Here is a 21,510-nt window from a genome sequence, read left to right on the forward strand (position 1 = left end):
CACTATGCAAAAGTTTTTTGGTTTAATGTAGTTCCATTTGTTTCTTTTTTATTTTGTAGCCCTTGTCCAAGGATCCACATTCAAAAATATATTTCTAAGACCCTGTCAAAGTTTTCTGTCTGTGTTTTCTTCTAGGAGTTTTATGATTTTAAGTCTTAAATTTAAGTCTTTGATTCATTTTGAGTTTATTTTTATATATGACATAAGAAAGTGAGCTAGTTTAACTTTTTTGCATGTAACTGAACAGCTTTTCCATCATTTATTAAATCCTTTTCTCCATTGCATGTTAATGCCTCCTTTGTTGTAAATTTGTTTATATAAGCATAGGTTTATTTATACACTCTTTGTCTGTTCCATCGACCTGTGTGTTTGTGTTTGTGTTCATGTTCATGCCATACTGTTTTGATTACTATAGCTTTGTAGTATAATTTAAAATCAGGGTGAGTGAGGTCTTCACCTTCAATTTCATTTACCTCTTCTATTTATTACTCTCTTCTTTTGCTAACTTTGGGCTTTGTTTGTTTTTATTTTTCTACTTCCTTTATTTGAGACTTTTCTTGTTTCTTGGATAGGCCTGTATTGCTATAAACTTTCCCATAGATTTTGTAATGTTTTCATTTTCATTTGTCTCAAGGTATTTTTTGATATCCTCTTTGATTTTTCATTGACTCATTGGTTGTTTGGTAGCATGTTGTTGAGCTGTCACACGTGTTCTTTCCAGTTTTTCTCTTACAATTAATTTTAGTGTGGTTGGAAAAATGCTTGATATGATTTTAGTCTTCTTGACTTGTTTTGTGGCCAACCATGTGACTTATCATGGAGAACATATATGTGCACTTAAACAGAATGTATATTCTACTGTTTGGGGATTTAATATTCTGTACTTATCTATAAAGTCCATCTAGTCTGACGTGTCACATAAGGACAGTATTTCAAAGTTGATTTTTTCTGAATGATTTATCCATTGATGAAAGTGGTTGTTTAAGTCCTCCACTATTATTATATTACTGTCAGCCTCTCCCTTTGTATCTGTTAATATTTGCTGTATATACTTAGGTGTTCCTTTGTTGGTGCATAGATGCTTACAAGTGTTATATCCTTTTGTTGGATGAGCCCTTTTTTATTACTCCATACTCTTGTTTTTGTTAAAGTCTTTGTTTTAAAGTCTATTTGGTCTAAGTATTGCTACCCCAGCTTTCTTTTCATTTCCATTTGCATGCAATATCTTTTTCCACCCATTCACTTTCAAACTGTTTCTTTGTTTATCTTATTTTTATTAATTTTAATGCAGTGACATGGATAAATCAAGGTACATATGTTCCGTGAAAACATCTCCAGATTATTTTGACCTTTGATTATGCTGCATACCCCTCACTCAAAGTCAAATCGTCCTCCTTCACCTTCTATCTGGTTTTCTTTGTGCCCCTACCCTCAAACTGTTTCTTTAGTGAAGTCTCTTGTAGCCAGCACGTGTGGATGTCTTGTGTTTTATTCTATTCAGCCACCCTGTGTGTTTTGAATGGAACACTTAATCCATTTACATTTAAAATAATGATAGGTATGTATATATTGCCATTTTAAATGTTTTCATACAGGCTTTCTAAGAGGTCGATCTACAACCTTTGTGTTCACCTTTACTAGTGAGATATTTTAAAAAATATATATTGATTATTTCTAGTTTTGTTTTTTTTCTACTTCAAGAATTTCTTTTAACGTTTCTTGTAATGTCAGTTTAGTGGGGATGAACTCCTTTAGCTTTTCCTTGTCTGGGAAACTCTTTCTCTCCTTCAATTCTGAATGATAACCTTGCCTGATAGAGTGATCTTGGTTGTAGGTTTTCCCTTTCATCATGCACTCCCTTCTGGCCAGCAAAGTTTCTGTGGAAAAAATAGCTGATAGTGTTATGAGTATTCCCATGTATGTAATTAGTTGTTATGCTCTTGCCACTTTTTTTTTTTAATAAATTTTTATTAATGGTAATGGGATGACATTAATAAATCAGGGTACATATATTCAAAGAAAACATGTCTAGGTTATTTTGTCATTAAATTATGTTGCATACCCCTCGCCCAAAGTCAGATTGTCCTCCGTCACCCTCTATCTAGTTCTCTGTGCCCCTCCCCCTCCCCCTAACTCTCTCCCTCCCTCCCTCCCATGTCCTCCCTCCCCCCACCCCTGGTAACCACCACACTCTTGTCCATGTCTCTTAGTCTCGTTTTTATGTTCCACCAATGTATGGAATCATGTAGTTCTTGTTTTTTTCTGATTTACTTATTTCACTCCTTATAATGTTATCAAGATCCCACCATTTTGCTGTAAATGATCTTGATGTCATCATTTCTTATGGCTGAGTAGTATTCCATAGTGTATATGTGCCACATCTTCTTTATCCAGTCTTCTATTGAAGGGCTTTTTGGTTGTTTCCATGTCTTGGCCACTGTGAACAGTGCTGCAATGAACATGGGGCTACATGTGTCTTCACGTATCAATGTTTCTGAGGTTTTGGGGTATATACCCAGTAGAGGGATTGCTGGGTCATAAGGTAGTTCTATTTGCAGTTTTTTGAGGAACCACCATACTTCCCTCCATAATGGTTGTACTACTTTACAGTCCCACCAACAGTGAATGAGGGTTCCTTTTTCTCCACAGCCTCTCCAACATTTGCTATTACCCGTCTTGTTGATAATAACTAATCTAACAGGGGTGAGGTGGTATCTCATTGTAGTTTTGATTTGCATTTCTCTAATAACTAATGAAGCTGAGCATCTTTTCATATATCTGTTGGCCATTTGTATCTCTTCCTGGGAGAAGTGTCTGTTCATGTCCTCTTGCCATTTTTTTATGGGATTGTTTGTTTGTTTGTTGTTGAGTTTTATGAGTTCTTTGTAAATTTTGGATATTAGGCCCTTATCTGAGCTGTTGTTTGAAAATATTTCCCATTTAGTTGGCTGTCTGTTTATTTTGATATCAGTTTCTCTTGCTGAGCAAAAACTTTTTATTCTGATGTATCCCATTCATTTATCTTTGCCTTCACTTCTCTTGCCATTGGAGTCAAGTTCATAAAATGTTCTTTAAAACCCAGGTCCATGATTTTAGTACCTATGTCTTCTTCTATGTACTTTATTGTTTCAGGTCTTATATTTAGGTCTTTGATCCATTTTGAATTAATTTTAGTACACGGGGACAGGCTGTAGTCGAGTTTCATTCTTTTGCATGTGGCTTTCCAGTTTTCCCAACACCATTTGTTGAAGAGGCTTTCTTTTCTCCATTGTGTGTTGTTGGCCCCTTTATCAAAGATTATTTGACCATATATATGTGGTTTTATTTCTGGGCTTTCTATTCTGTTCCATTGGTCTGAGTGTCTATTTTTCTGCCAATACCATGCTGTTTTGATTATCGTGGCCCTATAATATAGTTTAAAGTCAGGTATTGTAATGCCCCCAGCTTCATTCTTTTTCCTTAGGATTGTTTTGGCTATTCGGGGGTTTTTATAGTTCCATATAAATCTGATGATTTTTTGTTCCATTTCTTTAAAAAATCTCATAGGAATTTGGATGGGAATTGCATTAAATTTGTATATTGCTTTGGGTAATATGGCCATTTTGATTATATTTATTCTTCCTATCCAAGAACAAGGAATATTTTTCCATCTCATTGTATCTTTTTCGATTTCCCTTAACAATGCTTTGTAATTTTCATTATATAGATCCTTTACATTCTTTGTTATGTTTATTCCTAGGTATTTTATTTTTTTTGTTGCAATCGTGAAGGGGATTATTTTTTTGAGTTCGTTTTCTAATATTTCATTGTTGGCATATAGAAAGGCTATGGACTTTTGTATGTTAATTTTGTATCCTGCGACCTTACTATATTGGTTTATTGTTTCTAATAATCTTTTTGTGGAGTCCTTCGGGTTTTCGATGTATAGGATCATATCATCAGCAAAAAGTGATACCTTTACTTCTTCTTTTCTGATATGGATGCCTTTTATTTCTTTGTCTTGTCTGATTGCTCTGGCCAGAACTTCTAGCACCACGTTAAATAAGAGTGGAGCCCTGGCCGGTTGGCTCAGCGGTAGAGCGTCGGCCTAGCGTGCGGAGGACCTGGGTTCGATTCCCGGCCAGGGCACATAGGAGAAGCACCCATTTGCTTCTCCACCCCTCCGCCGCGCCTTCCTCTCTCTCTTTTCCCCTCCCGCAGCCAAGGCTCCATTGGAGCAAAGATGGCCCGGGCGCTGGGGATGGCTCTGTGGCCTCTGCCCCAGGCGCTAGAGTGGCTCTGGTCGCAACATGGCGACGCCCAGGAGGGTCGCAACATGGCGACACCCAGGATGGGCAGAGCGTCGCCCCCTGGTGGGCAGAGTGCCGCCCCATGGTGGGTGTGCCAGGTGGATCCCGGTCGGGCGCATGCGGGAGTCTGTCTGACTGTCTCTCCCTGTTTCCAGCTTCAGAAAAATGCAAAAATAAATAAATAAATAAATAAATAAATAAATAAATAAATAAGAGTGGAGAGAGTGGACAGCCCTGTCTTGTTCCTGATTTAAGGTAGAAAGTCCTCAGTTTTATGCCGTTTAATATGATGTTGGCTGATGGTTTATCATATATGGCCTTTATCATGTTGAGATATTTTCCTTCTATACCCATTTTGTTGAGAGTCTTAAACATAAAATTGTGTTGTATTTTATCAAAGGCCTTTTCTGCATCTATTGATAAGATCATGTGGTTTTTGTTCTTTGTTTTGTTGATATGGTGTATTACGTTAACCGTTTTGCGTATGTTGAACCATCCTTGAGATTCTGGGATGAATCCCACTTGATCATGATGTATTATTTTTTTAATATGTTGTTGTATTCGGTTTGCCAGTATTTTGTTTAGTATTTTAGCATCTGTATTCATTAGAGATATTGGTCTGTAGTTTTCTTTCTTTGTGCCATCCTTGCCAGGTTTTGGTGTGAGGGTTATGTTGGCCTCATAAAATGTGTTTGGAAGTATTGCTTCTTCTTCAGTTTTTTGGAAGACTTTGAGTAGAATAGGAACCAAGTCTTCTTTGAATGTTTGATAGAATTCACTAGTATAACCGTCTGGGCCTGGACTTTTATTTTTGGGGAGGTTTTTAATAGTTTTTTCTATTTCCTCCCTGCTGATTGGTCTGTTTAGGCTTTCTGCTTCTTCATGACTCAGTCTAGGAAGGTTGTATTGTTCTAGGAATTTATCCATTTCTTCTAGATTGTTGTATTTGGTGGCATATAATTTTTCATAGTATTCTACAATAATTCTTTGTATTTCTATGATGTCTGTGGTGATCTCTCCTCTTTCATTTTGGATTTTATTTATTTGAGACCTGTGCCTTTTTTCCTTGGTGAGTCTTGCCAAGGGTTTGTCAGTTTTGTTGATCTTTTCAAAGAACCAGCTCCTTGTTTTATTGATTTTTTCTATAATTTTTCTGTTCTCTATTTCATTTATTTCTGCTCTGATTTTTATTATCTCCTTTCTTCGGCTGGTTTTGGGTTGTCTTTGTTCTTCTTTTTCTAGTTCCTTAAGGTGTGAAGTTAAGTGGTTTACTTCGGCTCTCTCTTGTTTGTTCATATAGGCCTGAAGTGATATGAACTTTCCTCTTATTACTGCTTTTGCTGCATCCCAGAGATTCTGATATGTCGTATTTTCATTTTCATTTGTCTGTATATATCTTTTGATCTCTGCGCTTATTTCTTCTTTGACCCATTCATTTTTTAGAAGTATGTTGTTTAGTTTCCACATTTTTGTGGGTTTTCCCCCTCTTTTTTGCAGTTGAATTCTAGTTTCAAGGCTTTATGATCAGAAAATATGCTTGGTACAATTTCAATTTTTCTAAATTTGCTGATATTGTCTTTGTGGCCCAACATATGGTCAATTCTTGAGAATGTTCCATGTACACTAGAGAAAAATGTATACTCTGTCGCTTTGGGATGAAGTGTCCTGTAGATGTCTATCATATCCAGGTATTCTAGTATTTCGTTTAAGGCCACTATATCTTTATTGATTCTCTGTTTGGATGACTGATCTAGAGCCGTCAGCGGTATATTGAGATCTCCAAATATGATTGTATTTTTGTCAGTTTTTGTTTTAAGGTCAATAAGTAGCTGTCTTATATATTTTGGTGCTCCTTGGTTTGGTGCATATATATTAAGGATTGTTATGTCTTCTTGATTCAACTTCCCCTTAATCATTATGAAATGACCATTTTTGTCTCTGAGTACTTTTTCTGTCTTGTAGTCAGCATTATCAGATATGAGTATTGCTACACCTGCTTTTTTTTTGGGTGTTGTTTGCTTGGAGTATTGTTTTCCAGCCTTTCACTTTGAATTTGTTTTTATCCTTGATGCTTAGATGAGTTTCTTGTAGGCAGCATATAGTTGGATTTTCTTTTTTAATCCATTCTGCTACTCTGTGTCTTTTTATTGGTAAGTTTAATCCATTTACATTTAGTGTAATTATTGACACTTGTGGGTTCCCTATTGCCATTTTATAGATTGCTTTCTGTTAGTTTTGTATCTTGTTTGATTCTTCTCTTTTGTTTTTCTATTGTTTGTTTTTGTTTGTTTGTATTCCATACTTCTTTCTTCTGTTGCTACCTTTCTTAAGTCAAGTGTTTTTGTGGTGGTTTTTTCAAGGGTGGTTACCATTAAGTAATGAAAAGGGTACCTACCATATTCATTGTAGTACCCTATCTTATGAGTATTTCTGCACTTCATCGTCCTTTGCTGCTGTTAATCTCCATCCTCTCCCGCCTTTTTTTCCTTTGTTGTCACAGTTTAAGTTTGGTTTTATTGTGTTCTTGGTGGAGCTGTTACTTGTGGTGTTGTTTTCTTTTGTTCTTTGAATCTGGTTGGAAAACCCCCTTTAGTATTTCCTGGAGTGGGGGCTTTCTGTTGATAAATTCTCTCATCTTTTCTGTATTTGTGAATGTTTTTATATCTCCTTCATACTTGAAGGATAGCTTTGATGGGTATAGTATTCTTGGCTGAAAGTTCCTCTCTTTCAGGGCTTTAAATATTGGGGTCCACTCTCTTCTAGCTTGTAGAGTTTCTGCTGAGAAATCTGATGATAATCTAATAGGCCTTCCTTTATATGTTGTACTCTTCTTTTCCCTGGCTGCCTTGAGAATTTTTTCTTTGTCATTGGTTTGTGTCATCTTTATTATGATGTGCCTTGGAGTGGGTTTGTTGGGGTTAAGAAAACTCGGTGTTCTGTTTTCTTCTTGAATATGAGGCTTTAGTTCTTTCCACAGGCTTGGGAAGTTCTCGTCTATTATTTGTTTGAGTATATTCTCCATTCCATTTTCTTTCTCTTCTCCCTCTGATATACCTATTATTCTTATGTTGTTCTTTCTGATGGAGTCAGACAATTCCTGTAGGTCTTTCTCGTTTTTTTATTATTTTTGAGTCTCTTTCTTCTTCTCTCTGTTGTGCCTCAAGTTTTTTGTCTTCTATTTCACTAATCCTATCTTCAATCTGGGCTGTTCTGTTAGCTAAGCTTGTTACCTCGTTTTTCAGCTCGTGAATTGAGTTTTTCATTTCTGTTTGATTTGTTTTTATAGTTTCAATTTCCTTGGTAATATATTCTTTGTGTTCATTGAGTTGTTTTCTGATCTCCCTGTATTGCCTTTCTGTGTTTTCTTGTATATCTCTGAGTATTTTTAAGATTTCTATTTTAAATTCTCTGTCATTTAGCTCCAAGGCTTCCAATATGTTAAGTCTTTTCTCCATAGATTTTTCCACATCTATTTGTGTTACCTCTCTTCCTTTTGTATCCATAATATTCGATTTCCTCTTTCTTATTGGCATCTGAGGGTGGTCTTGTTGATAGCACACAGGCGCACTCCCTCCGCGGCTTGAATCAACGTCCCTGCGGTAGCTTCCTCCTCACCCTCGTCTCTCAGATTCAAGTGATAACAGTCCTTTCGCTTTCAGTTTGTGTGGAACTCCGGAATGCTCCGAGGATAAATTTTTCTGTTTCTAGTTGATAAATTTGTTGTGATTTTGGGGAGATCTGTCGGAGATCTGTGCTGCTCACGGCGTTATTTCCGTGATGTCACCTCCGCTCTTGCCACTTTTAAGATAATTCTCTTTTTATCTTTAATTTTAACCTTTTAATTATAATGTGTCTTGATTCAGGTCTCTTTGGGTTCATCTTGTTTGGGAGCCTCTGTGCTTATTGTCTTGGATATCTGTTTCCTTTTTCAAGTTAAGGAGATTTCTAGCCATTACTGTATTTCTTCAAATAGTTTGCTGTCCCTTTCTCTCTCTTCTTCTTTTGAGACCTCTATGATATGAATGTTAGTATGCCTTGATATTATTCCAGAGGTCCCTTTGCTATCCTCATTCTTTTTTAATTCCTTTTTTATTGATTTGAGAGAGACAGAGAGACACTGACTTATTGTTCCACTTATTTATGCATTCATTGGTTAATTCTTCTGTGTACCCTGACCAAATATGGAACCCACAACCTTGGTTTTATCAGGACAATGCTCCAACCAACTGAATTATGGGGCCAAAGCCAAATTCTTCTTTTTCTTTTGTGTATGTGTGTGTGTGTATGACACATCTTCTAGTTGGGTGATTTATGCTAGCGGTTTTCTTTCTTTTTTCTTAATTTAGTGAGAGAAGGGTAGGTAAAGACAGATGCCCACATGCACCCCAACTGGGATCCACCAGGCAAGCCCACTAGGAGGTGATGCTCTGCCCATATGGGCAGAGCTCTGTTGCAACCAGAGCCATTTTTTAGTGCCTGATGCTGAGGCAATGGAGCCATCCTCAGCACCCGGGGCCAACTCTCTTCAATCGAGCCATGGCTGCGGAGGAGAAGAGAGGACAAAAAGAGAGAGAGAGAGAGAGAGAAGCGAGAGAGGGTGGGGTGAAAAAGCAGATGGATGCTTCTCCTGTGTGCCTTTACTAGGAATCGAACCTGGGACATCCACTCACCGGGCTGATGCTCTATCACTGAGCCAGCCAGCCAGGGCCCACTAGTAGCTTTCAACCTTTTTACACTTGGGGACTGGTGAAAATAGGAGAATTACTTCAGGGACTGCTAAAGCAGAAATTGCCCTAAGCATAAGTGAATTTGACTAGGACCATTGGATCTATAATCTTCATACAACATCATGTGGTTAACTTTTTCATGGACCAGTAAGAAATTTCTGGCAGGCTGGTCCATGGACTGGTGGTTGAAAAACACTGATTATACTATCCTGTCTTTCTGATTTCTGATCCATTCTTCTGTATCACCTTAAGTGCTGTTGATTCCCTCTAGTGTATTTTTTTTTAAATTTCAGTTGTCATATTCTTTAGTTCTAATATTCTTTTTACAGTTTTTATCTTTGTTGAAGTTCTCTACTTGTCTGCAGGGTTTGATGATCATCCTTATTACTATTACTTTGAACTCTCTGTCTAATAGACAGCTTACCTCCATTTTGTTTAGGTCTTTTTCTGAGGTTTTGTGGTAGTGGTGTTGTTGGGGACATATTCTTTTGTCTTCTCATTTTGCCTCTTTGTTTCTATGTACTAGGTAAATTAGCTACCGTATTTTTCACTCCATAAGACACACTTTCCCCCCAAAAGTGAAGGGGAAAATGCCCTTGCATCTTATGGAGCGAATGTTCATTTTTTTTTTTTTAGCTGCTGTGGGGCACTGGGCCAGTAAACATTGTAGAATGAGTGCCAGCTGGAGTGTAATCATACCCGCCAGGGCAGCATGTGGAACCCTGACATCTGCTGAGTGATCTCCTGGTTCCAGTTTCCACAGTTGCATGCAGCACAGGAGGAAAGGCGAGTGACATCATGTGGGCACATTCATCTGGCATCATGAGGGCAAACGTGAGAGGTGAGCTGCAGTGGTGGAGGGCTGCACTGTAGCTGCTGGGCTCTGTGTGAAGTGCTGACGTCACTTGCTGCCCTATTAGTGCTTGACCAGTTTAGAGCACATATTAGCGAAACCACAAAAAACACTTTAAAGAGGTGAAGACTCATCTAGCTGTAATTCCTGGGGGTCGTACCAGCCAGTTGCAACCTCTCGACATTTCCATCAACAAACCGTTTATAGTCTTTATGCGAGAAGAGTGGAACAAATGGATGGCTGCTGGTAAGCATGATCTGACACCAACTGGAGAATGAAGAGGCCCACTATCACCCAAGTTTGTGAATGAGTGAAAATATCATGGCAGTCAGTGAAGAATGAAGCCGTGGTATGGTCATTCAAAAAATGTGGCATTAGCAATGCCTTAGATGGCACTGAAGATGGTATCATATATGAAAATAGTGAAGAAACTGGTAAGTGGTTGTGAGCAACTATGCTTCTTAAATTCTGACACGAGCAATGATGAGTTCCTGGGGTTCCTGGACTAGAAGAGTATTTGAACATTAAAGTCTCTTCTCATTTGTTAATAACAGTGCTAATGGTTGTTAATACTGCTGTTGAGTTTACACTGTTGAAATACAGTATTATTGTGGTATATTTTATTAAATATTTTAACACACCATTTGGTTCAGAATTTTTTTTTCTTATTTTTCTCCTTAAAACCCTAGGCATGTCTATGGTCAGGTACGTCTTATGGAGCGAAAAATACGGTAGGTCTCCTGGTCTTGAAAAAGTAGCCCGTGGGGCCCAATACTGGGATCCTCCCTTGTCACCAGAGCCAAGTGCTCTAGGGATAATCCTTGTGTGGAATAATGTGGCCTCCTGCTGTGGTTGGGCCACAACTGCTAAGAACACACTGGCAAGCAAGGCTGGTCCCTGGCCCGGCTGGTTGTGAGGCTTGGCCATAACTGTTGAGCGCTCACTGGTGTGTAGGGCAGGCCTTTGGTGTGGGAGGCTGCGAGACCCAGCCTTGAAGTCGCAGACACACTGCTGTGTGCTGGTGCTAATTGAGGCTACCCATTGGGTGTGGAAGGACAGGAGCTGCTTGGGAGAGGTGCCAGCTGGGTGGGCCCTCAAGGTAACACTAGGGTGGAGTGAATAGTGTTACTAAGGTTAATGGAGAGTTTCAAAAATGGCACCTGCCACATCAGACCAAGTAGGTGGAAGAAGAGAATAAAATGGTGCCCACCATGACTGCTGACTCTGGAGTAAGTTCTAACAGATCCCTGTTCCTTCAAAATATGCCCTAAGATTACTTAATATATCACCTTCACAGGTGACCCAGTGCTTTTCAAAATGCTGCCTCTGTGTTGGGACTTGGAAACGGTGAACCTTGGTTTCCTGTAACCTTTTGGCTCTCCTAGATGTAACCCTCACTGGTTTTCAGAGGCAGATGTTATGGGCTTTTCTTCCTGGTGGAGGTCCCTAGGCTCAGGCTCGGAGCCCTTATTCTTTGTGGGGAAGCAAACCTCTGCAACTGTGATATCCTTCCCACTTGTGAGTCACCTCACAGGGATTGTGGGGTAGGTCCTACTCGACTGAGTCTCTGCCTCCTCTACTCACTTTGGTGTGGCTTTTCTTTAGACCTGTCGTAGAAATGTGTTCTGCTAGCCTTCATGTCGTCCTCAGAGATCATTGTAGTTGTATATGCAGTTGTGGTTTTGATGTCAGTGAGAGGAAGTGAGCTCAGGATATCCCTACTCCACCATCTTGAACCCAAAGCCAAGAATTTTGCTCTTGAAAGCCAATTTAGTTTGCTCATGAAATGTCTTCTTTGTGCTTGGTGCACTGTCACCACCAGAAGTAGCATGCTTAAGAATTTTTAAATTCATACAGCACCACAATATTTTTAAAAAGGTAAAAGGAGAAGTACTTTGTTTGTTTTTAGTTCTGCTGGTGTTTGATGTTTATTTTCTTGTGTTTTATGGTGGAATGGTGGAGTGGTAGGGATGATGATAGGTTCTTGGCTGCTTGCCTCTGCATTCAACTGAGATTAGGAATTGCATTCTAGAGTAACATTATGTTACTGGGTAGGGCTCTGTGGTTCTAGCTGGTAGGCAGTAGCTTTCATAATTTTTGGTCGGTAATGTCCTAGGCCTTTACTTGTATGTTTTCAACAAATATATACCAAGTGTTCTTAGAACTGATGATACTTCTCCAAGGAAAACAGACACAGCCCTTGAACTAGTAGAGTTTCCAGTGTAATGGAGGAGACAAATAATAAAAAGTAATCATATGATATAGCTACAAACTTTGTGATAAATGCTGTGTAGAAGGGGTAATTTATATTGGGAGACCTTTGAAGTGACATTTAAGTATAGATTTCAACTGGGATCTGATGGATGAGTGAGTAGGAGGTAGGCAAGGACAGAATGTTCCAGGCAGGGGTGTAACATGCTAGAATGCTCTGAGGTCATAAAATGAGCAGTGAGAGGAAAAGCTGGAAACAGAGGCAAAGGCCAGATTATTGAAAGTCAAGTTGCCTTTGGTTTTTATCCTCAGTGTAATAAGGAAGTGCTAAAAGATGTTGAACAAGGAGATAAAATAAGATGATTTGTCCTAAAAGATTACTCTGGCTGATGTGTGGAAATTGGCTGAGAACAGCTAGATAGAATACAGACATCAGTGAGAAGGACATTGCAGAAGTATTCTAGCCTCTGGCACACAGTAGGCACTTAGTAGATAATTGTGGATTCGCTGATGATGACTACAGGCATACCCGGGAGGCACTGCAGCTTGGGTTCCAAACCACTGCAATAAACTGCAAAAATCATAGTCTTTTATGCTTGTGAAGGGTGTTGCCTACAATTTATTAAAGAAGGCAGTATCTCTAAAGCACAGTGAAGCAAAGCACAATAAAATGAAGAATCCCTGTTTGTCAGTGTCTCTGTAGTAACATCCAAAGTTATTTATACTTTAACCATAGTTAAATTGAATATTATCGAAGAGTCACAAAGAGTGGTGTCAAGTTGTATTAATTTTCCCTCGTATAATTTCAGTTATTTTGAAGTACTCATCACTTCGACCAGTATCAAAGTCACGTGTTCATTCATTCATTTATTCAGCAATATTGTTTTAGCGCTTAAAATGTGCCAGGTACTGACTGGGAGCCTCAGTGTGTCAATAAAGTCATGGTGCACTTTTGACCGGTCACAGGAAAGCAACAAAAGACAATAGAAATGTGAAATCTGCACCAAATAAAAGGAAAACCCTCCCAGTTTCGGTAGGATGATGTGGCAGCATGTGCGCATGCACAGATAATGACCTAACACCGTGTATACAGTGGAGCAGCCCACGGCCATGCCAGTCGAGTTGTGGATGGTACAGAGGAAAGTTCAATGTGTTCTGTGGCTCGCAAAATTCGAATCTGTGACCAAAGTGCAACGTGAATATCGGCATGTTTATAATGAAGCGCCACCACACAGGAATGACATTATTCGGTGGGATAGCAGTTGAAGGAAACCGGCAGTTTGGTGGAGAAACCCCGTTCTGGTAGGCCATCAGTCAGTGATGAGTCTGTAGAGGCTATACGGCAGGGGTTTCAAACTCGCGGGCCGCATGCGGCCCGCCCACCAATTTTGTGCTGCCCGCAGACTGGCCCGCAGACTAATCCACGAAGTTTGATTAGTCTGCGGGCCGCACAAAATTGGTGGGCGGGCCGCGAGTTTGAGACCCCTGCTATATGGGATAGCTACCTAAGGAGTCCTAAAAAATCTGTGCGTGAGCCCACATCGAACTGCACTGAATAGGTATGAAACTGGGAGAGTTTTCCTTTTATTTGGTACAGATTTCACATTTCTATCATCTTTTGTCGTATCTTTTTTTTATTTTATTCATTTTTAGAGAGGACAGAGAGAGGGAGAGAGAGAGAGAGTTGAGAGAGTTGAGAGAGAAGAGAGAGACGAGAGAGAAGGGGGGAGGAGCTGGAAGCATCAACTCCCATATGTGCCTTGACCAGGCAAGCCCAGGGTTTTGAACCGGCAACCTCAGCATTTCCAGGTCGACGCTTTATCCACTGCGCCACCACAGGTCAGGCCTCCATAGTCTTTTGTTGCTTTCCTGTGACCGGTCAAAAGTGTACCATGACTTTACGGACACACTGTAGAATCAGTGAATAAGATAGGCATAGCTGCCATCAAATGACTTATACTTCTAGTTCAGCTAATCAGGTCCGAGCAAAGCAAACAGTATATTGGCCTCATGCCTACTAAAAGGTGTGTGGAATTTTCCTGCCTGTTCCAATGTCAGTATCTAGAATGCCCTGGATGAACCATGAGACCCTATTATCAGTTAACTACAATTTTTCCCAACCGCCTCTTGTTTCTGATTTATGCTACTGGGGTTTCCACTTTGATTATCTTTGCTGAAAATATAGCCCCTTTTACATCCTGACACATGTGTCAGGGACCTGACAACCTAAAGATTGAGTCTCAGTTCTTCTTTACTCTTAGAGAAGTTGGGACTTGGTTTAAGAGATTACCCATATATTTCTGCTTAACATATTACCACAAATTTAGTGGTTTAAACAACACACCTTTATCATCTCACAATTTCTATGGGTCAGCAGTCCAGACACAGCTTAACTTGGTCCTTTGCTCAGTGTTGCAATCAAGGTATTAGCCAAGCTGCACTCTCATGTTTAGTTCAGGGTCCTCTTCCAAGCTCATTCATATTATTGACAATTCATTTTCTACTCTTCCAGAGAGCCTGCCCCTTTCTACAGGCAGTTCATAACATAGTTATTCGATGCTTCAGTGACAACAGGCAAGAGAGAGCCTCTGCTGCATCAAGTTTCTAAGTGCAGGGGAGGCCTAAGCTCTCTTTCAAAAGTTTTGTGTGATTAAGTTGAGCCTTCTCAGGATAAGCTCTTCTGAAAAACACAGTCAACTGATTAGGGACCTGAACTCCATTTGAAAAATCCCTCTATATTTGTCATACAATTTAACATTATAATGGGAATGCTATCTCATAATATTCACAGCTCCCCCCACATTGAAGAGAAGGGAATTATACGAAGGCATGACTCACTGGAGACAGTTTTCTGAGAATTCTGCCTGCCTCATTTGCCTCTTTTTGAAATCTTTCACGTCTCTTGGCTTCCAACAAGGCATGCTCTTCTTAGTGTCTCCATGTCTTTGATGGGTCCTTCTTCATTCTCTTCATTCCATTCATCTTCAGGTTCCATAGAACATCCCATTAACCATTCAACCTGTATTTTTTGTTTTCCCATGGCTGAGGACTATATTTTCTTCTAAAATAAAACTGAAAGTAGGTTCTTTATCCTCCAATCACTTGCTGAATAACAACCTCATCGGTATAAATGAATAAAACAACAGCAATCTGTTGTACTACTTCCTGCCATTCTTGGATCCATTTGGAGAGGTAGAGGAGAAGGATTGGTGACAGGTCTGGCCATTTAGGGTAGTGTAGTTGTGCATGGATGGTGGAGGAACCCTGAGGATGGTTGGGAAAACTGTACCACCTCAGGGTAGGCAGTTATGTCAGCAGGTTCTAGCTGATGCAGCCACAGTAGCGTGGAGAGGAGTATTGTTATGTTATGTCAGGGTGCCCAGAAGGGTATGTGTGGGGTGATGGCTTTTGTTAAGATGGGCCAGACATGAATGGGTGTTGGGGAGCCATGTGGTATTAATCAACACATGATTTTGAATTATTTGGCTAGGAAGAAACATATTCTTACAATTTAAGTGTAGCATTTGCACACGAATTCAACCTCTGTCCTTTGGCAAAATTGAGTATCTTACATGTAACTTAAGGCCTTCAAGTCTTCTACAGCTTTTCTAATTTAGGAATAGCTTGTGAATTTCCTTGGAGGAAGCATTTCCCGTTCTCCTTTCTGAAATGACCTTCATCCCTCTTTTTTTATCTTACTGGTTTATCCATTAAAAACCAGCTTTGGGGCCCTGGCTGGTTGGCTCAGTGGTAGAGCATTGGCCTGGTGTGAAGGAGTCCCGGGTTCGATTCCCAGCCAGGGCACACAGGAGAAGCACCCATCTGCTTCTCCACCCCTCCACCTCTCTTTCCTCTCTCTCTCTCTCTTCCCCTCCCACAGCTAAGGCTCCACTGAAGCAAAGTTGGCCTGGGCACTGAGGATGGCTCCATGGCCTCTACCTCAGGCACTAGAATGGCTCCAATTGCAGTGGAGCAATGCCCTAGAGGGGCCAAACATCGCCCCCTGGTGGGCATGCCGGGTGGATCCTAGGTGGGCGCATGTGGGATTCTGTCTGACTGCCTCTCTGCTTCTAACTTTGGAAAAAGACAAAAAAAAAAAAAAAAAAGAAAAGAAGAAAATGCTTTGGGGAGAAAAAGCTTAGACATTACCTCTCTGCTAAAGCATTCTCATTTCTAGAGACCTGTCCCTACTGTCCATCCTTGAGAAAGTTCATCCTTTTTTGTTTCTTCACTACTAGGTTGTAGGTGTTCCCATCAATTATCATATTTCCCATGTATAAGCCACACCCTTCTTCAAAAAATTTGTAGTCTAAAATTTGGGTGTGTCCTACACACTGGTTGTCAAGTCATTTAAGAAGTGTGGCATTTCAAATGCCCATAGATGGTACTGAGGATGAGGCAATATATGAAGACAGTGATTTATCGTCAGACACAAATGAGGACAAGCTAATGGATAGGAGTTTTGACAGTGATGAGGAGTTGTATGAATTTTATAATGAATAAACCTTGAGTTCAATAACTTTATGTTATACTTTTTTTTTTTCAAATTTTGGGCCTCAAAATTAAGATGTGTCTTATACATGGGAATGTCTTAGACATGGGGAAATAATGGTACTATCATAATGTATTATAACTTATTTATTTACGGTTTGTCTGCACTAGTGAGATCTGTGGTGATAGAAATTGACTTATTAATTTTCTTAACCATAGTTTCTCGCATATGACAAATTCCCAATAAATGTTTTAAATAAGTATATGAGTCAGTCATGAACCCAAATCACAGTATTTCTACCCATTTGCCTTTAGGTGACCAGATGTGGTTCCCCCAGGTACAGACACTGACCCTGATAAATTTATTTTACTTTGCTCCCTGGATAGATATTTTAACTACTGGCCATCCTTTCTACAACTAGGTTAGTTATTCTGGCCTAGAAATATCTGTTACCCAACCCCTGCCTAACCAGCATATTTAAAATCATAAGATCAGTCTTCCAAAAAGATATGGCTGGGACAAAGCCTTTGTGTCTTGAAGCCCTGTAAGTCACTTCAGAAACTGTAGGAAAAGCTTAGTGCTTGGTATAGGATGCAGCAATAGTCAAGGAAATTCATTATAATTATTTACGTTTTTTAAGTGAGTTGAGGGGAGATAGACAGACTCCCACATGCGCCCAGACCAGGATCTACCTGGCAACTCTGTTTGGGACTGATTGTGCAATCAACTGAGCTATCCTCAGTGCCTGAGGCCAACAGTCATCTGAGCTATCCTCAGCAACCTTGGGCCAATTGAGCTACTGATTGAGAAGGGAAGAGAAAGAAAAAGAGGAGGGGGAAAGAAGCAGATGGTTGCTTCTCTTGTGTGCCCTGACCGAGGATCAAACCTGGGACATCCGTATGCTGGGAGGATGCTCTATCCACTGAACTGGCCAGGGCCTAATTCGTTACATTTGAGTGAACTTTTGATGATATGAAATAAACAAATAAGAACTATAATCCCAGAATCATTGGTTTGGGGTATTAACCAAAGATCTTCAGAAATCCTCGTATTTTTAAACATATGTTATATTGTTAAGGTTGTAGATGCAGAATAATTTTTAAAATTTTTTTTATTTATTTGAGAGAAAGAAGCATCAGCTCATTGTTCCACTTAGTTTTTCTGTTTGGTTGCTTTTCATATGTGCCCTGACTGGTGATCAAATCCGTGACCTCAGTGTGCCAGGATGATGCTCTATTCACTGACCCACCTGGCCTGGGCCTAAATGCAGAATAATTTTAAGGTTGTATAATATTTGGACTACTAGTGAGAGAAATTTTATATTTATATTTGAGAGCTGAGTCAGAGATAGTATCTTTAGATTGCCATCTCCACTGAAGATCCTTATATATTTCACTGTTGAAAAGCAATATTAAAGATGGTACGGTGGCATCATTAGAATTACGGCCTTGGAAGAAATAGCTTCCATATCAGAAATGTACTTTTTAATATAGGAATTAATTTTATAAAATATTTATGACTGTAGCATAGGAGTGTAGACTTAAGGAGTGTATAGTGCATAGCTCTTCTTGTGAGATATGGGGAGAAATTCGTTTCATGCTCTTCTCTGTCATACACTTTCTGTTGGTACTTATCTTGTCAGACATTTAAATAATTACAATTAACTAAAACTTTTGTTTAAAAAATATTTTATAGATGGGAAACAGAGTCTAGGAGGTAACTATTTATTATGCAAGAAACAATATTTTTAAGTTAACAGTTCTAAAACAGGTGAAGGAAATGAATGATTTAGTAAAAGTTGGTATATGCATGTGATTTTAATAGAGATTAAATCATTTAATATCATTCATACTTTTCTAACTTTTTCTTCTGCTTTCAAATTTTTCTAATAAAAGTTCATGAGGTAGGTATATTTCCAAAAGGTTGTGCTTACTATATAGTGTAAATGCATAAGGATCAGCATTGAGGAACTAAGTTTTATAAACCTCTATAATTGATCTTTCCCCCAAATGTTTTATCTTTCAAGGTTATCTATATGCAGGCACACTTGTAAGAAGCAGTGGAAAGGTGGGAGAGAGTAGGTTATGTAACAAACATGGATATCCAGAAAACTTAAACATTGAAAACTTTATTAAGTCTGCAAACTTTATAAGAAATCTTAAAATAATTAAGTCAATCTGATTATAATTAATATCAAATTTTCTTCAGACCCACCCAGTCTTTGATTCTGTTGAAGTTCTCAAACAAGGAATTTCAGTAGTGCACTACCCAATTTCAGCAGGTGATGGGGTGCTGCCAGCTTCACAGTATGGTTCTGAGAATGATTAGGAGAGTTTGGACTTTCTTAGAGATTCTAGGAAGAGCAGTTGTTATAAAGGACACTTTATACAAAGCCAAATTATTACTTTTGTTACTTATTCGTGTTGTGTTTATTTTAGGTTGGTTAATTTTATCTTATTTTAGATCCTTGCCTTCCATGTGGTAGTTTATTTTCTTTTTCTCAATTTTACTTTAAATTTTTTCTGAAAATTATTCTGCCACTCCATTAAAACAGTTTACTACTTCTCTAACATGTTTTTATAAATTCATATTAAAGAATTATTTGAGGTTTTAGATATGGAGTAATTAATAGCCAGTGATATCATCAATAAGACTGTAAATCTTGCTTATAGGAAGTCTTTTCACCATGACTTTGCATAGCATTCTTTCAGGTAGATCAACAAATTAATTATTAGATCTTTTATTATACCACAAGTCATGCCTAAGGTCTCAGTAATGTGAGTGAAATTTATGGGGGAAGTGTTTTTTTTTTAAGCTGCTGTATTTAAATGGTGCTGCAATTTAGTTACTGAATCCACATGGAGTGCGTACTTAACATAGTTAATAAAAGGTTCTGTTAGCTTTTTTTTGTAGTGAACATTTGAGCACGACAGTTCTGTAGTGTGTTAGGATTTGAAATACTTAATTATGAGAATATTTACTGCCGTCTTTGTTTCACTTCAGAATGACCTTATTTAAAAATGTATGAGGCTATTTATAATCGACTCTGTGGCAGTGATTAAAGAGGTGTGAATCAGAGGTTATTAGAACTTGTCAGCCCCTGGTTTGCTAAACTAGTGTTAGAACATTATGCTGCTCAGCTGTACTGTGTTTTTCTAAGGTGGGGACTGTCCTTTGACCTGTGGGTTATTAGTATAATATACACCATAGATTTTCTCTTTAAAGTAATTTACTAAATTATAGGATTGTGTTGATTTATGTTTTGAACCCCCTTTAGTCTAATGAATCAATATTTTATGCTTACTAATAATAATTTAGTATAGGTAATCAATCAAATAGTCAATATAGACAGAGCATTGGTCCTTAAGCACAGCATTGGTGATCTGTCTGAAGCTTTCATATAAGATGAATGCAATTAAGTTTGTATTTTTTAATTGAAAAAAATAAATTTCATCCAGAAAATGTTAAACGTGGTAGGTTGATGATATTCAGCAATTGTTACTTTGGGAAGAATGTCAGTCCTGCTGCAGAAATTTGGGATAACACAGTATATCCAAAAATGCAGTCTTATACTTGGTATGTCAGTAAGCCTTTATTAATTTTAAATATAAAGAACAAAAATACATTAATTTAAATTAATCAAATTAAACAGTATTTCTAAGAATAAATGAAAATGTGGGCAAGGGGTGCTAAATGTTGAGTAAATTTTAAGTACTTCTAAGTACAGATAGATTCAGCACACTGTGGTCATTGGTACCACCCTAACTTCAAGATTTAGTACTAAGTTGCCTTTTAATATTACAACTCAGTTATCTCTTACCAGCCAAGAAGTTAGGTTTCTAAAAAGAATAAGGTTGGCAAAATGACAACAGAGAAAGTCAAGCCTCATAGAAAGCAAAGTTTAGGGAAATAACAATAAAACTACATATATAATTTGCAATAAAGCTGAGGAATGTTTTAATCCAAAAAATGTATCCAAAATAAGCCACATTTCTTAGCATGACAAATTTACTTCACTAAATAATTCATTACTTGATTCACTTTCCCCAGTTGTGATCTATAGACTCAGTCTCCCACAGATTTTTAATTGTAACAGTCTTGCCTTTTTTTAAAGTTTTTAAACAGTCTGGCTTGAAACTTAATTTTTTACTTGATTTTTCCTTTGTTTCATTTTTGCAAGTCTAAAAATTTATTGTGTAGCAGCTTATATTATGATGGAACTTAATTAAAAGCATATTTTTTCTAGAACTGACATGTTCCCACATATTGAGAATTTGGAATACAGATGTTTACCAAAGGATGAAATCATTATTTTAAGATATCAAGCAAAATTACATATGCATATATAAAGATTTTGTGAAATTAAATATGATTGTATACACAAAGAGCCTAGCATGAGACTTGCATATATTCCTGAAATACCATGGTACCTTGGAGAGAATTGCAGAGACCTATATTTCATCTTTACTTTCCTAATTACTCTCTGTAAATTTAAGTAACTTGCTTAACTTCACTAAACCATCAATGTATGCCTTTTCCTTAAAAGTGACAGTAATACCAAACTCTGCCAGTCTTACCAGTGTCGCTGTGAGCATGTTCTGATTAAAGTGCTTTGTAATTTGTAGATTTTAATAGAAATGTGAAGTTTGAGAGACTTTGTTATTTTACTGCTTGTCAACTTGAGGTTTCAAGTTGAATATGAAACATGTGACCTAGAGAAAACATGACTCTGCTCCCCCAGGGTGACTTAGGTTGATGGCTGTTCTCAGTTAAGAGACACTCAGGGGAAAAACAGAACAGTTTGGGAAACTCTCTATGGATATTCTTTGACTTCTAGTTCAGTTTGGCCTTTTGACACACTTTTCATGAAAGATAGCTTTTGGTCCTCATTCTAAAGTCTTTGAATACTAAGATAGTCTGATTATAGGGTCAGTCTAG

The 21,510-nt window shown here is 38.3% G+C and overlaps 1 protein-coding gene across 4 annotated transcripts in view; it reads left to right on the forward strand.

Moving 5' to 3' along the window:
• The window catches only part of ZEB1 (zinc finger E-box binding homeobox 1), a 216,700-nt gene that overhangs the window by 99,569 nt on the left and 95,621 nt on the right, over positions 1-21,510 (forward strand). Inside the window, exon 1 of one of the 4 annotated variants that reach the window (XM_066233123.1) lies at positions 9,675-9,857. The exons of the other annotated variants lie outside the window; for them this stretch is intronic. Coding sequence (XP_066089220.1) covers positions 9,815-9,857 — 43 coding nt within the window. The 5' untranslated portion in view covers positions 9,675-9,814. Of the gene's footprint in view, positions 1-9,674; positions 9,858-21,510 lie in introns of those variants that run through there. 4 annotated transcript variants of the gene reach the window in all.

This window comes from Saccopteryx bilineata, chromosome 5, assembly GCF_036850765.1.
Source record: "Saccopteryx bilineata isolate mSacBil1 chromosome 5, mSacBil1_pri_phased_curated, whole genome shotgun sequence".
NCBI lineage: Eukaryota > Metazoa > Chordata > Mammalia > Chiroptera > Emballonuridae > Saccopteryx > Saccopteryx bilineata.